Source organism: Mesocricetus auratus, unplaced genomic scaffold, assembly GCF_017639785.1.
Source record: "Mesocricetus auratus isolate SY011 unplaced genomic scaffold, BCM_Maur_2.0 Super-Scaffold_100008, whole genome shotgun sequence".
NCBI lineage: Eukaryota > Metazoa > Chordata > Mammalia > Rodentia > Cricetidae > Mesocricetus > Mesocricetus auratus.
In genome coordinates, this window is record NW_024429192.1 from 82,131,433 (window position 1) to 82,146,055 (window position 14,623).

Genomic DNA, 14,623 nt, shown 5'->3' on the forward strand with positions numbered 1-14,623 from the left:
GGAGCTAGGAGGCTGATATAGCTAGCAAGCCCCAGTGATCCTCTTGTATCTGTTCCATATAAAGCTGGGGTTAGAAGCACTCCTGCAGCCACAGCCAGCTTTGTACTTGAGTACTGGGGACTTGAATTCAGCTACTCATGCTTGCAAAGCCAACACTCTACTCACTGAGTCACCTCCTTAGTCCAGCAACTTTTTGTTTGTTTGAGGTAGGGTTTTGTTGTATAGTCCTTGATGAATCAGGACTCACGATGTAAACCTGACTGGTGTCATACTCACATTGATCCTCTTGCCTCTACCTCTCAAGTTCTGGCATTATAGGTGTGAGCCTCCACTTCTAGCAATTCTTAACACAAGTTTCCACATCTGTTTTAAGAAACCAGAGTTGACCTTTTCTGTTTCTTTGTAGCCTAGAAATATTTTTCTTCATGGCCCTGATCAGCAAGTAAAAATAGGAGACTTTGGTCTGGCCTGTGCAGACATCATACAAAAGAGCTCAGACTGGACCAGCAGAAATGGGAAGGGTAAGGATGACTCACTTATTGTCTCTTACATGGCCTTATATACAGAGACTCATAGAACTTTCATAGCAGAGCTCAAATGAGGCCAAAAGGCAACTCTCCCCTCAGGAACTCCCGTGCTCTGCTCACATCACAGTAAGTAGCTTACTGGCCTTTTCAATTGTAGGAACAACTACACATACGTCCAGAGTGGGGACTTGTCTGTATGCATCGCCTGAACAGTTGGAAGGATCTGAGTATGATGCCAAGGTACTGTTTGTTTTCACTCTTCCCTCAATTTGTCAAGGGGTTAGAACAAGGAGAACAGTAAGTGCAATTCTGTGACAGGTGTTCCTGTGTACGCGCAAGTACACACACACACACACACACACACACACAGCTAAATAAATAAAATTCCCTTTTCAGCTGTGTGTGTTGCCCTTTAGGCTACTTGACTATTTCAAAATCCATAGATGTCACTAAGTGTTGAAGTCAGCCTTCCCTTTAAAATGTCACCATTCACTTCAAAAGCAGACATCTTGAGCCTTTTGTCCTTCTGATGTCAAGCTTAGGTAAGCAGATGGTACTGGAAAGTGTGCCACCTGACTAACCCTGAAAGAAAAAAGAAACACTGGAAAGTTTTAACCCTCTTTTGTCCTTGAAAAATGTTAAATGCCTGTCAGTTTCATTTTTTATTTTTAAAAAATTTTGTTTTCCTCTAGTATTTTATTTGCTTCTATTTATTTTTATTTATCTTTTTATTGTTTGTATGGTTTTTCGAGATAGGGTTTCTCTGTATTGTTTTGGAGGCTGTCCTGGAACTAGCTCTGTAGACCAAGCTGGCCTCGAACTCACAGAGATCCACCTGCCTCTGCCTCCAGAGTGCTGGGAGTAAAGGCGTGCGCCACCAACGCCCGTACTGCAAGTTCCTTTAAAAATTTTTTTTTCTTTTCTTTTCTTTTTTTTTTTTTTTTGGTTTCGGTTTTTTTAAGACAGGGTTTTTCTGTGTAGCCCTGGCTATCCTGAAACTGCCTCTGTAGACCAGACTGACCTTCAACTCTCAGAAATCCTCTTACGTCTGCCTTCTGATTTCTGGGACTAAAGTCATGTGCCACCTCTGCCTGGCTCCTTTTTACTTTTATAAGAAAAGGTCTTTAAGACACAGGCATGCTTCTAACTCATTATCTTCCCACTCCAGTCTCCTAAGTGCTGGGATTACAGGCATGAGCTGCCATTTCTGTTTTTTTTTTTTGTTTTTTTTTTTTTTTTTGACTTTCAAGGCAGGGTTTCTCTGTGTAGCTTTAGAGCATGTCCTGGTACTTGCTCTGTAAAGGAGGCTGGCCTGGAACTCACTGAGATCCGCCTGCCTCTGCCTCCTGAGTGCTGGGATTAAAGGCGTGCGCCACCACCGCCCAGCCTCTGAGTCTTAAAATAAACCCCTTTCCTTATAGCAGCCTAGTCAATGATCTTTTTGATGAATCATTATTTTTCAGTGACTGGAAAACAGTTTCCAGAACAATTCAGTACTGTCCTTAAGAGCCTATCTTCCTAATAAATTCATTGAGAAAATAGAACAGATTTTATTCAGTTTATAAACATTAACAAGAATGTTTAGACTGGAGAGCTGTCTTAGCTGTTGAGAGTTTTTGCTCCTGTCTCAGAAGACCAGAGTTCCCAGCACCCACATCAGCAGGCTCACAGCCACATGGAATTCCACTTGCAAGGCACCTTATGCCCTCTTCTGGCTTCTGTGCCAACCTCACACACATGGCACCCACTCACATAACGTAGTGTTCAATTATGAGTAGAGGTAGAGGCTAGCCTTAATAGGACCTGGTGACAGTTTCCTGTTACTAATACCAGTTTAGTCATTTTTGCCTGGGTCACTCTGTCAGGTCTGGATTATGGTAGGATGGTGGAAAGATATCCCTGTTGTAAGGTAATGACTGTCCTGTCTGTTGGGAGCCATCCCTGCTCTTTATCCAGCCATTGTCCTCCAGGGCCATGTATGCCCTCTCTGCGTATAAAAGGGATGGAGTTATGAAATCCAAGACATGTCTTACCTGAGGCAGAATCTGTTGAGGCATGAGACATCCTGCTGTGTCCCTTTGCATATACTCTTAAAGCCTTATTCTTGGACATCCTTACTTGGGAGGCTATGTTGTTAGAAGTGCTCTCCTAACTTTGTAACATACCTTTGCATGCCCATTTTTTCCTCCTCTTCAGTCAGATATGTATAGCTTAGGTGTGATTCTGCTGGAGCTCTTTCAGCCATTCGGGACAGAAATGGAGCGAGCAGCAGTCTTAACAGGCATAAGGACTGGTCGGATACCCGAATCCCTCAGTAAAAGGTGTCCCGTACAAGCCAAGTATATCCAGCTCCTAACTGGGAGGAATGCGTCACAGAGGCCTTCTGCTCTTCAGCTGCTGCAGAGTGAACTTTTCCAGACAACTGGAAATGTATGTAACATTTTCTTTTTTAATAGTTACTGAACATTCACTTTGGGTTAGTTTGGGTATGATCCCAAGTGCTTGCTTTATCGACAGGGTCTTACACTATAGCCCATGCTGATCTTGAACTCAGAACAATCCTCTTTCACCTTTGTGAGTTCTAGGATTACAGATGTGAGCTATCAACTCCAAGAGCTGTAGGTAAGCTTGTCAGCTCATAACTCTGAGACTAATATTGCTAATCTCCCTTTCACAGATGAGGAAGACGTAAGGAAGTTAAGTAATTGGTCTCACAAACAGTGATAGATACAGTTACTAAGTGCAGTATAGTCATTATTTAGAAACCTAGCTGTCTGTCTTGAATCCTGTTAGCTCACAGGCTGTTCTGTATGTTAGAAATGCCTTACCAGAAGCCTGCCCTGGACTGGTAAGATGGCTCAGCAGATAAAATATTTGGCAGGCAAGCCTATCACCCCAAGTTGGATTCCCTAGAATCTGTGGAAAGGTGGAGAGAACACACCATCCCAGAATTGTCTTCAGACCCCCCATATATGGTCCATGGCATGTCTACCTTCACCCAACCATAAACACACACCAAAAATAATAAAAATAGAACCCTGTCCTTTACTAGGGGCAGATTATTTCACACCATAGCAGTACAGATCTTCAAACCAGCATCCTTGTTTCATGGTAGCTAGTGAAGTCTAACTTTTGATGCTGAGGAAAATAATAATTTGTTTCAGTTATGAATTCCATTTCACAAATATTTGAGTTTTGGAGTTTATGGAAACAATATAGTTAAGCCTATACTTACAGTTCCCTAAGAGTTTCAAGTACTGAATTTATAAAAATAACATAGGCATATCCATAGTCCAGGTATGTGATGGCACACTGCCAACTAGCTGTTTTAAATGTAGTCTAGGCTATAGTTTCTTTTCTGTCCTCATCTTGCTAAGTGGGAGAAAGGTTTTATTTTTTCCTTCCTACCCAGGGAATTGTAATGTACTCAGTAGTAAAAGAGGCAGTGATTCTGAGTAGGCATGGACAGTATTGGTAGGGATGGCCTCTGCCTATCTTTCAGCATGCCACTGTCTGTAACTGGCTTTCTCCTGCCATATGTCTATGGTGCCAAGAACAGTGTCTGCTCTATATGTGGAAACAGTAGGTGATTGATTCATCCTTTTCTTGCTCTAGAAGCCTATGATTTCATTAAAGGTTGATTCAAGATACATTCTTTAACGAGCCTGTTCACCCTTGAAATTACAACAGAAGTTCATGTACCATGGAACCCAAGTTACAAATGTGTGTGTGTATGTGTGTACATACACATATGCTTTAATTAGGTTACAGTTCTGTGTTGGACCACATTCATAGCTAGCTACAGTCTCATATAGTCCATGTGGTCCATGGGCTCTAGGTTGGTCCTGGATACCTAGTGATACTCATATAGTCTCTAACGAGCAGCCAGCCCACCAACTGCTAGAATATACATTCAAGCAGGATTTCTAGGTTATATTTGGTATCTGAGTAGCAGCATACAAGTGTCAGACTTTACAGGTGTGGCCTCCAGGTCAGCAGAAGAATGTACTGTGGGAATATGATAGCATTCTCTGGCTCTCTGCTCTCCACTTCCTAACCTGCTAACAAATTCTGAGCTGATCGGGAGTAGAGGTCTGCACTTTATGGATCCCAGAAGTGATTCTGATGGGTACTAGCTTGTGAACCACTTACTGTTCACTTTTTGAAAGCTAGCTAGGAGGCTAGGAAGGTGGTTCATTAAGAAAGTGCTTGCCTCAAAAACATTGAGGTTGGCCAAACAAGTCAGTATGCCATTTACTGCCAGTCTGGTAATCAGTTCAATTCTTGGAACACACTTAGTGGAACTTCTGACCTCCACAAGTGCATCATGCTACACATACACAAAATATACATACACAAAAATAAATGTGAAGATCTAATTTCTAAATATTAAAAAAATAATAAGCAGGGCAGTGGTGACACACACCTTTAATCCCAGCACTTGGGAGGCAGAGGCAGGCAGATCTCTGTGAGTTTGAGACCAGTCTGGTCTACAAGAGCTAGTTCCAGGACAGCCTCCAAAGCCACAGAGAAATCCTGTCTCAAAAAGCCATAAATAAATAAACAAGTAAATAAATGCTCAAGTTTCAAAATCCTGTAATTCTCATGATGTTGAGAAGTGAAAAGAGGAAGTTCAAATGAGCCAGCTATCTTGGCCTGGGTGGCAAGTGAAGTTCCAAGTCAACAATGTCTTGTGAACTAGCAGATAGTTGTATCTCCACCAGGGACTGACAGACACCTGTTGAGCTCCAGTTATAAGGCATCTGTTAATGGAGCATTTGCAGGCTATAGATAGGTATCACATAATTAGTTGGTACTATGGCAACTTGATACTTGATGCTTGCGGGAGACTAGTGATATTCTGGTTGTTATAGCTGCCGTTCAGGAACAACCAGGATATATGAACATCTCGAAGGCCAGACCAATTTAATAGAGCTTAAAATGTTTTCTTTCTAGGTTAACCTCACATTGCAGATGAAGATAATAGAGCAAGAGAAGGAAATTGAAGAATTAAAGAAGCAACTAAGCCTCCTTTCCCAGGACAAAGGGCTGAAGGGATGAGAGGAAGAATGGGGGCCTACCTGTATAGCCTGAATTATCCTGTCTACCATGGGAAAGTGAACTCACACTCTTAAAAAGTCAACAGGAATGTAAATTTTCAACCCTTAGCTGGGGACAGATGATGTCATTCCCAGCTGTACTTAGCAAACCTGTGCAAAGATATAAAAGGACCCCAGCTTCCTTTTCCTTAAGGAACCCTTTTATGATCCAAGACTGCACTAAATTGAGCCTGTTCCTCCTGCCCTCTAAGTTTCCATTCCTGAATTCCCTACTTAAATATTTGTTACTGCCCACCCCTAAAACTTAAGGTAAGGTACCATTCTGTTACTTTAAGCTCTGCCTATTGACCATCCTGTCTTCCAGAAGGTTCTATTACAGAAATCAGTGCTCCCCCTCCATCACACTGCTTGTCCCCAGCCTGTATGCCAACTGAGCTACCGTTACTGTGACAGCTGCAAGTCTTCCCTGGTCTTTTCATAGTGCTGATGAGGCCAGTTAAAACAGACACTTGATCACTCCTTGGCTTAAAACTTGTGTATGCTGTGCACTGCCTGGAAGGTCAGAGTTCAGCTTCTTAGCACAGCCATTCTCTTCTCTTTCAACATGCCACCACTCTCGGCTTGCTTCTACCAAGCTTTGAACTCCTTGCCCTTAAGTGATCTTAGCAGCTTAGATGTCATGTTTTCTGCCCTTATCTTGCACAGTGTCCCATGGTCCATTTCCTTTTTTAAAGCCCTCAACTCCCCAAACCACCTGTGTGTTCTTTAGACAGCAATCTCTGATGCCATAAAGTGCCTGACCCGGCTGGTAATCATCTCAGTGCAGTGCACTTGATTTTACTGACTTAAAATAAAATCCACAGATTATATCTTTATTGATGCCCAAAGACTGGCTTAGTGAAAAGACTGTGATTCTAGAACAAGTCCCATTCCTGACAACAGACTTGAAGCTGTATCATTCTTATAATGAACCCTGCAAGACAAGCTGCTAGAATTTACTTAAGGAGCTGGAGGGCAGTGCTGAAGGGGACAAGGTTCTCACAGGACTTCAGCCACCGCTGCACATTGGCGGGTGCTACCCCACTGCCACCCCCAGTTTGCTGTAGCACGGACCACAACACCACATCTGCCACGGTGAGCTCGTTCCCAACCAGCCATGGGCTCTTCCCCAGAGCAGAGTTCATAGAGCGGAAAACAGCTGCTTTCTCTTTACTGCTCCCTTCTTTCAGCTGAAACATGGCGATATCCACCCAGCTGTCAATGAGGGTTAGGTTGACAGCGTTGTGCTTCTGGCCAAACAGAGAGAACAAGAATCGTGCAATGTTCCCTTCTCCTTCGATGGGGCACATTGTCTGTACGCTGAACTTCATCTGTGTCTTGGGTACTGGAAAGAAAAAACAAAACAAAAACATGTAGAGCCAAAGTGACAGCCTTGTGCCGTGAGGAGGGGGATGAACTCACATTCATAAATTGACGGCAAGACAATTAGCAAGAACCATGGCCAACATCTGTAATACTCAAGAACCTTTAGGTTTTGTTTTTAAGACATGGTCTCAACTATATATCCTTGGCTTGTTATGTAAATCAGGGTGGCCTGCAACTTAGAGATCCACCTGCCTCTGCCACTTAAGTGCTGGGATTAAAAGCATACCCCACCACACCAGGCTTTTAAGAGTCTTTAAGTGCAACTTACTCCCTTAAAAAAGTAATGAAGGGCAGGGTGAGTGAAATAGCTCAGTGGGTAGAGGCACCTGCCCCCAAGTACAGCACTTACAGCAGTCCCGAGTTCAGTCCCCAGGACTTATAGCAGAAGGTCTAACTTGTGGAGGACAATTTCTGCAACTTGTCCATGACCTCTACAAACATGCCCCTTTGCAACCACACACAAACACAAGTGTGTTAAATCCAAAGATCGGATTGGAAGCTAGCTTGGGCTACTTTTTCAAAATAGGTATCACTGGATTAATGTGCTTCCACCAGTCTGCAGCTCGCTCAAGCAGGAGAGGCGTTTCTCAGTGGGTGATAGATTAAATGATACCCTGCTGTCTTTGCAGGCCAAAGAGAAAGATACTATTAGTGTTCCTTGAATTAATTTTAGGATATCATGATCAGTGGGGATAGTCACTACTCCCTTGCTTTGCCAGGTTGCACAGGATAAACCCCAACCTCTCCAGAACACTGGGGGCTACTCTGGTGTGAAGACTTACCTCCCTCTTGATGGCTCCATAAGCTGGCTAAACTTGGAGAGGATTCCACCCAATAACAAACAGTTGTAGTCCCACCCCTTTGCAGCCCAAGTAAGTTCAACCCAGGCCCACTATTTACCATTCTTCCAAATCAAAGTGAATCCCAGCTGATACTCATGGCGGGACTGTTTTCTAGCCTGCTCCCCGAAGCATTTGAGAAGATTCTCAGGTACATTCTTGACTGACGAATGTGTGTGCACAGTGGACAGGACCCTGTAGCGCTCACAGAGCAGCCTATGCAGCACAAGCAGGGAAAGGGGCGGGAAGGCTGGGTTTGCGTTGATCACGATGTCTTTCAGTGCCCCATAATCCTGAGGGAGAGACCAAAACACTAAAGTAAATAAGAGCCATCTGGCCAGGTATGGTGGTGCACACCTTTAATCCCAGCACTCTGGAAGCCACTAGCCTGGTTTACAGAGTTCCAGAACAAGCAAGGGCTATGCAGAAAACCCTATCTTGAAACAAAAGTGCCATCTATATGCACAAATAAACAGGTATTCCTCCAAGAACTTTATGGAGTTTACTTGATGCTGCTGTGGGCCGGGCGGTGGTGGCGCACACCTTTAATCCCAGCACTCAGGAGGCAGAGGCAGGCGGATCTCTGTGAGTTCAAGGCCAGGCTGGACCGATAGCCTCCAAAACAATATAGAGAAACCCTGTCTCGTAAAACAAAACAAAAAACAAACAAACAAAAAGATGCTGCTGTGACCCCACTTGACAGCTGGGAAAACTTGAGTCCTGGGAAGGCAAGCAGGTTATCCAAGGCCACTGAGCTCAGTAGAAAGTGCAGCGGGAAATAAGCCTGTAATTCACGTCTAACAGGAGTAGGAGGAAAAGGAATTTGAGACATTGTGTTATAAAGTGGGTCTGGGGCCAGCCTGAGCCGCATGAAAACCTATCTCAAAAAAAAGGGAGGATAGCCAGTCTGTAAAGTGCTTGCCTTAAAACTTAAGGACCTGAGTTCAATCTTTAAAACCCAAGTGCAGTGTGCTTTAGTCCCAGAGCTGAGGAGGGGCAAAGGCTAACCCTGCAGCCCTGGCCAGCTGTTTCCAGTACTCGGTGAGCTCTAGGTCATTGAGAGATCTTGTCTCAAAAAACAAGCATCGCCTGAGAAAATACCTCAGCGTGTTCTCTGGCCTTCACATGCACTTGCATACGTGTGCATGTGAACCTGCACATATACAGGAAGACACATGAGTGTGGGGTGTAGGCTACTTGTCCAGGGACTTGACTCCATCCTGAGCACCACCAGCGCTGCAAAGACTTCCAGCACATTAAGAAGGCAGCACCCTGGCTGTGCATATTTCCTGATTCACCTTGGAGACTCTAGCTCTCAGGGGCCTGGTCAAGTTTCAGTTGCTTCTTCAGAGCATGAAAATACACAGGACAGATGAGAAGATGGGAGAAACGACAAGCTAAAGGTTGTCAAAGCCCTTTATGAGTCACAAGACACTTGTACTTTTTAGGTCTTCACATTGTATTGTCAGAATTCTAGAGATTACTAATGCAGGATCATGGACTGCATCTTCAAGTAGCACCACCACTTATGAATAAATGGGACAGCCTTGCATATGGACTGATCCCTTGGGTAAGTTGAATTCTATATACTTCAGTCATGAATGCTAGCTGATGCATTTATTTTTTTGTAGTAGTAACACAGCCACTGCTGACCCATCTCCCCAGCTCCCACAACTTACTCTTTTTTGGGGGGGGGGGTTTCAAGACAGGGTTTCTCTGGCTTTGGAGGCTATCCTGGAACTCGCTCTGTAGGCCAGGCTGATCTCGAACTCAGAGATCTGCCTGCCTATGCCTCCCGAATGCTGTGATTAAAGGCATGCACCACCACCACCCAGCTCCACAACTTATTCTTAATACAGCAAACTTACACAAAGTACAAATGTGCAAGACCGAAAATGGCTTGTAGCAGGTACTTGGACAGGGGTGGTGAGATTTTTCTGTGTAGCCAGGGCATTTTCTCAGAAAGAATTAAGGAGGACACCTCTGCTCTGCTGAGTGGCATCTAAAATTAACTGAGATGCCCTCCCCTTCTAGGGCTTAGAGGTTGCTGACACAGGTGGGACTATAGGAAGCGGGGACCCCGGACTCTCTCTTCACCATAAGAAGAGGCTTTAGAGCTTTCTTCACTCTTAACTCTGTAAAGATGACCTGTGATTCAGGTGCAGTCATTCATTTTATTTATTTGTTTGTTGGCTTGTTTTTGAGATAGGACCTCCCTGTAGCCTAGAACTCATGATCCTCTTAACCCAGCCCCCAAGTGTTGGGAGTGGGCCACCACAACAGCTCTAAGTGCAATAATGTAGAGAAGAATAAAGCAAACAAGCTTTCTGCTTCACCTCTGAAAACTAGAAATCCAAGTCACTGGGACTGTAGACATCTGGTTTGTCACCTTTCATAATGAACCCACCTTTCCAAGCACCAAATTCAAGTCCAGTGCATTTGTGGTTAAAGGCATGGGCTCATCAGCTTGCAGGATGTTGGTTACATCCAAGTCTGCATCTGGAGTGTGAATCATCTTTGAAAGGCCATCAACTGCTGCCTTCAACTCATACAAGCGCTTTAAAATATCATCTTGGCGGGATTCAAGGGCTTGCAAAGATAGCTCAGATGTTTCCTAAAAAAACCAACATCTTGAGTGGTCACTTCCTGTAATATCATAGAGTTCAGCTTAAATTAGATCAACTGAAGTTCCACCTTCTAAAAACACACCATGGACCAGTAAGATGGCTCAGTATATAAAGGTGCTTGCTGGCAACCCTGAAATTCTTGAGTTCTATCAGCCAGACCCACATGGTGGAAGGAGAGAACCAACTTCTGCAAGTTTTCCTCTGACCTCCACATCGATGCCACAGTAGACACTCTCTTCCCCACCAAAATAAATGGATTTAAAAAAAATAAAAATTAAGACTCTCTGAAGCGACAGAACCATCTCCTTTCATCCAGTCCAAGGGATCCTGCAAATGAATCACAATGCTCTATAACAAGGAAGAAACATGACTGAGCATGACTTTGGGGGCTGGAGAGATGTCTCAATAGTTAGGAGTACTTGCTGCTCTTCCAAGGGGTTGTTTGGTTTGTAGCACCTACAATAGGAGGCTCATCACTGACAGTAACTCCAGGTCTAAGAGATCTGACACCCTCTTCTGGTTCCCACAGGCACCCACACACATCATTCACTCACCCAGACATACACACATACATATAAATAAGAATAAAAACAAAACTTAAAAAATAGTTGATTTCCCATTTCAAGAAATTCAGACAAGAAAAGAAAATGAAAACAAAACACTATTCTTCCCCTAGCACTTCTTTTTTTTTACTTTGAGACACCGTTTCAGTATATAGACTGAACTGGTCTGGAATTCACAATCCTGTTTCAGTTTCCAGTGTGCTGGGATTATAGGTGTGCATCGCCAAGCCTGAAAGAAACAAAACACCCAACTTTTTTAAAAACAGAAGGTCTTTGCTATGTGTTGTCCAGGATGGCTCTTGAACCTCTGTGCTCACGTGATCTTCCTACCTAGTACCCAAAATCCTTTATTCTCAATAACAGGCTAATTAAACATACTTTGCTTGGGCTGGAGAGATGGCTCAGAGGTTAAGAGCATTGACTGCTCTTCCAAAGGTTCTGAATTCAATTCCCAGCAACCACATGGTGGCTCACAACCATCTGTAGTGGGATCTGGTGCCCTCTTCTGGCCTACTAAATAAATAAATCTTTAAAAAAAAAAACTTTGCTTAAGGTATAGTGGTGCACACCTGTAATATCAGTATTTGGGAAGTTGTGGCAGGAAGATGTAGAAGTTTAAGGACAGCCTTAACTGTTACATAGCAAATTTGAGAGTAGCAGAGACTATATAAGACACTGTCTCAACCATACATCCCCAGTGTATCCCCAAAGACTATGCTTGAAAGAGCAGAGAAATGATGGAGAAGGGAAATAGAAAATAATTTATGCAAATAACGGGGAGAAAGAAACTCTTTTTTTTTAAATTTATTATTATGTGTATGGATGTTTTTGCTTGCATGTATGTCTGTGCACATTTGTGCACCAGTGCCCAGAGTCCAGAAGAGAGAGAGAGTTGGATATCCTGGAACTGGAGACATACAGTTGTAAGTTTCTTTATAGGTTCTGAGAACCACACCAGGCCCCCTGCAAGAACAAGTGCTGTTAAGCAATGAACCATCTCTCTAGCCCTGAAACTCAGGTTTTGAAGTATCCTTCAGTATAAGGGTATCGGTTTTCTCTTACCAGTGTGTGCATGTGTGTGTAGAGAGAGAACTACAATGGCCTTAAATGAAACCTCCCAAATGTGTGTATGTATACATATATGTGTATATGTATGTGTGTATATGTATGCATGCATATATATAAAGAGAGAGAGAACCACAATGTCTTTAAATGAAACTTCCCAAAAGTTACATAGGGGTACAACACCATGTTCCATGCTCAGCACTCCAGTCTCTTTTAACAGCTTGTAGGAAGCCCTATCCCACCAGGGCCAAATTAGCAGCTACTAGATCCAAAATTGAATCAACACACACTGAAGCAAGTGTGAGGCATGAACTGTGAATATAACAGGACTGTGATTTCTGAGTTGTAGTCCAGCTTGATCTAGGTTCTCCTGTGCTGAGTAACACCAAAATGCTCAAGGTCTGCTTTACCTCACTACTCTCTCCAATGCTGGCTTCTTGTTCCCTTGCTGAGAGTAAATTGTGAGGATCCACTGGTTTCATTTTATGTATTTAAAAGCAGTCAATTCATTGTGTGGCTCTGATTTCTAATTATGTGTCCATTCATGTTGTTATACTCTGCTAGAGGAATTGGTACTGCAGCAGAATGTGTGTCATCTAAATCAGAAGTTCAGAGATGTTCATGAAATTCTGAGCATGACATAGCTGCTGTCATCTTGCAATCAGAGTGGCTTTGTATCCCATGGTTCCCTCATAAGATTGGGTTCACTAGCATGGAAGGGGGAGGGGGCTTATGGGGCTGAACAGGAGCACCCTCCCCCGAGGATATACAACAGTTAGTATTAGCTGGGAGTACTTACAAGTAGTGATGAAGCTGCTTGTATACTGGCCACATGCCAGTAAGTTACCCCTATTAAACACACTGACTTTCCAAGCCAGACTTTTGGTGGAATTCTTGGGTCTGTTTTTGCTTCTGCCCTGAGGCAAATAGATGTCTGTTCAGGTCTCCCCAGGAAAGTCACACAATGTCAAAGTTTAAACAAAGTAAGGCAGACTTTAAATTAGGCAGAGCTGGAGATGTAGCTCATTAGTAGTACTTATTCAGCATATGGGAATCCATCTCCAGGAAAACAAACAAAATAACCCCACCCCCTAAAAAAAGACCTAGGTGGCTGAATGAGGGTGACAACCCTACTCTTGAGTTCTTTATTGTTCCCGAGGAATATACAGTTGAAGGTGCATTTGACCTCTCCTCTATAACTGTCTCTAGTTAAAGGACCATTGAACCTTGTCTGCTGTTGTTTTCAAAGCACTGCAGTTAGACTCTAACAGTTAATATCACTAGGTTGTGGGTTAACCACTTCTCTTCCAGTATAGTAAGATAAAGGATGCCAAGTAACAAGAAAATTGACCACAACAGCATCTATTTACACATCTATCCAAAATGCCAGAATTGAAAAACATGGAAAGCTAAACATTTTGAATTAGGTAAAGTGGCAAGCACTTCTAATCCCAGCACTTGGGAGGTGGAGGCCAGAAAAGGAACTCAGGATCACCTTTGGCTACACGAGTTCAAAGACAGCAGCCCTACATGAGTTCAAAAGGCCCTCGTGTTCTGCATGAAAAAGTATTTCAACTTACTTAGAAACTTGAGAAATGAAATTAAAACATTAGAATGCCTACATTATCCAGCTAATGACAGCATAAACCGGTATAACCACTTTGGAAAACAATTTATCCAAGTAAAGTGGAAGACAGACCTGCTCACTAGACCAGGAATTACTGTACTGCATATTTATGTTAGCTGATCTATAAATTCCAGTGCCCATGAGTGGGGGCAGGCAGTGTAAAGGAACATGATCACTTTCGTTGTTGCAACAAAAATGATTGAAAATCTTACACGCCAGACAAGAGAACACATACTATATCCTTACAGTGCATCAAGAATACATAGCTTAAGGATACATACTCAACAACCTAACCGCGAAAACCAACACATAACTACAGTAAAAGTCGGGACCTCTGTGGAAAAGTTGCAAACCGGAAGGATGGGTCACTAAAACTGTCAAACCGAGTTATTGTGACCCCGGGCTCGCTCTGCAAATTCCTCGGAGTGATCATTTTCGTATTAACTTTTCTGTGCGGTTGGCGATCGCGAAAGGAACCCACAGCAGCACTGACCCAGGTGGGTTTTGTCGGGACCAGGGTCGTAAGCAGCTGCAGCGCCGGCGCACTAGACAAGGAATGGGACAGGGCGCGGCGCGGCCGGCGCCTGCGCACTAGGCAGGGGCCGCATGCTCCTACCTGCACGTGGCCCGCGTCGGTCGCGGGGCTGGTGGTCTTGCTGTGCACGTTGGGGAGCCGGTACATGCAGGTTGGAAGCTCTACACGCAGAGGTGCGCTGCCTCCATGATAGGACTTTACCTGGTACATCGGCATGGTGAGAACCAAAGGAAGGAAGGTAGCGGGCGAGGGACACAAACGTTCAGAGGCCGCCCAAGGCCACCTCAGACAGTAGCCGCCTTCTTTCTGACCCTGCTGCTGGCGTTCCGGGGGGGGGGGGGGGGGAAATGAAGTC

At 43.9% G+C, this 14,623-nt stretch overlaps 2 protein-coding genes across 3 annotated transcripts in view; one reads left to right on the forward strand and one right to left on the reverse strand.

The window, feature by feature from the left end:
• Positions 1–6,462, forward strand: part of Eif2ak1 (eukaryotic translation initiation factor 2 alpha kinase 1) — a 37,687-nt gene extending 31,225 nt beyond the window's left edge. Inside the window, 4 exon segments of the mRNA XM_005079941.4 lie at positions 407–521; positions 685–767; positions 2,724–2,957; positions 5,484–6,462. Coding sequence (XP_005079998.2) covers positions 407–521; positions 685–767; positions 2,724–2,957; positions 5,484–5,588 — 537 coding nt within the window. The 3' untranslated portion in view covers positions 5,589–6,462.
• Positions 6,439–14,612, reverse strand: Aimp2 (aminoacyl tRNA synthetase complex interacting multifunctional protein 2). Of its 2 annotated transcripts, none has more exons than XM_005079938.4 (4): positions 14,470–14,612; positions 10,259–10,465; positions 7,913–8,144; positions 6,439–6,971 (listed from the first exon to the last, which is right to left on the reverse strand). In XM_005079938.4, the coding sequence occupies exons 1-4, from the start codon at positions 14,482–14,484 to the stop codon at positions 6,583–6,585; spliced, it is 843 nt and encodes a 280-aa protein (XP_005079995.1). In that variant the 5' UTR covers positions 14,485–14,612; the 3' UTR covers positions 6,439–6,582. The 2 variants fall into 2 exon arrangements, with proteins under 2 accessions (XP_005079995.1, XP_005079994.1); XM_005079937.4 differs by having other exon boundaries at positions 14,350–14,608.
• Positions 14,613–14,623: the final 11 nt, after the last annotated feature.

Excerpts from the sequence above, each read along its gene's own strand:
- Aimp2 (XM_005079937.4), bottom strand. The coding sequence starts at position 14,484 with ATGCCGATGTACCAGGTAAAGTCCTATCATGGAGGCAGCGCACCTCTG. Across the intron at positions 10,466-14,349 it reads CCGACGCGGGCCACGTGCAG|GAAACATCTGAGCTATCTTT; the intron begins GTAGGAGCATGC and ends TGGTTTTTTTAG. Across the intron at positions 8,145-10,258 it reads TGAATTTGGTGCTTGGAAAG|GATTATGGGGCACTGAAAGA; the intron begins GTGGGTTCATTA and ends TCTCTCCCTCAG.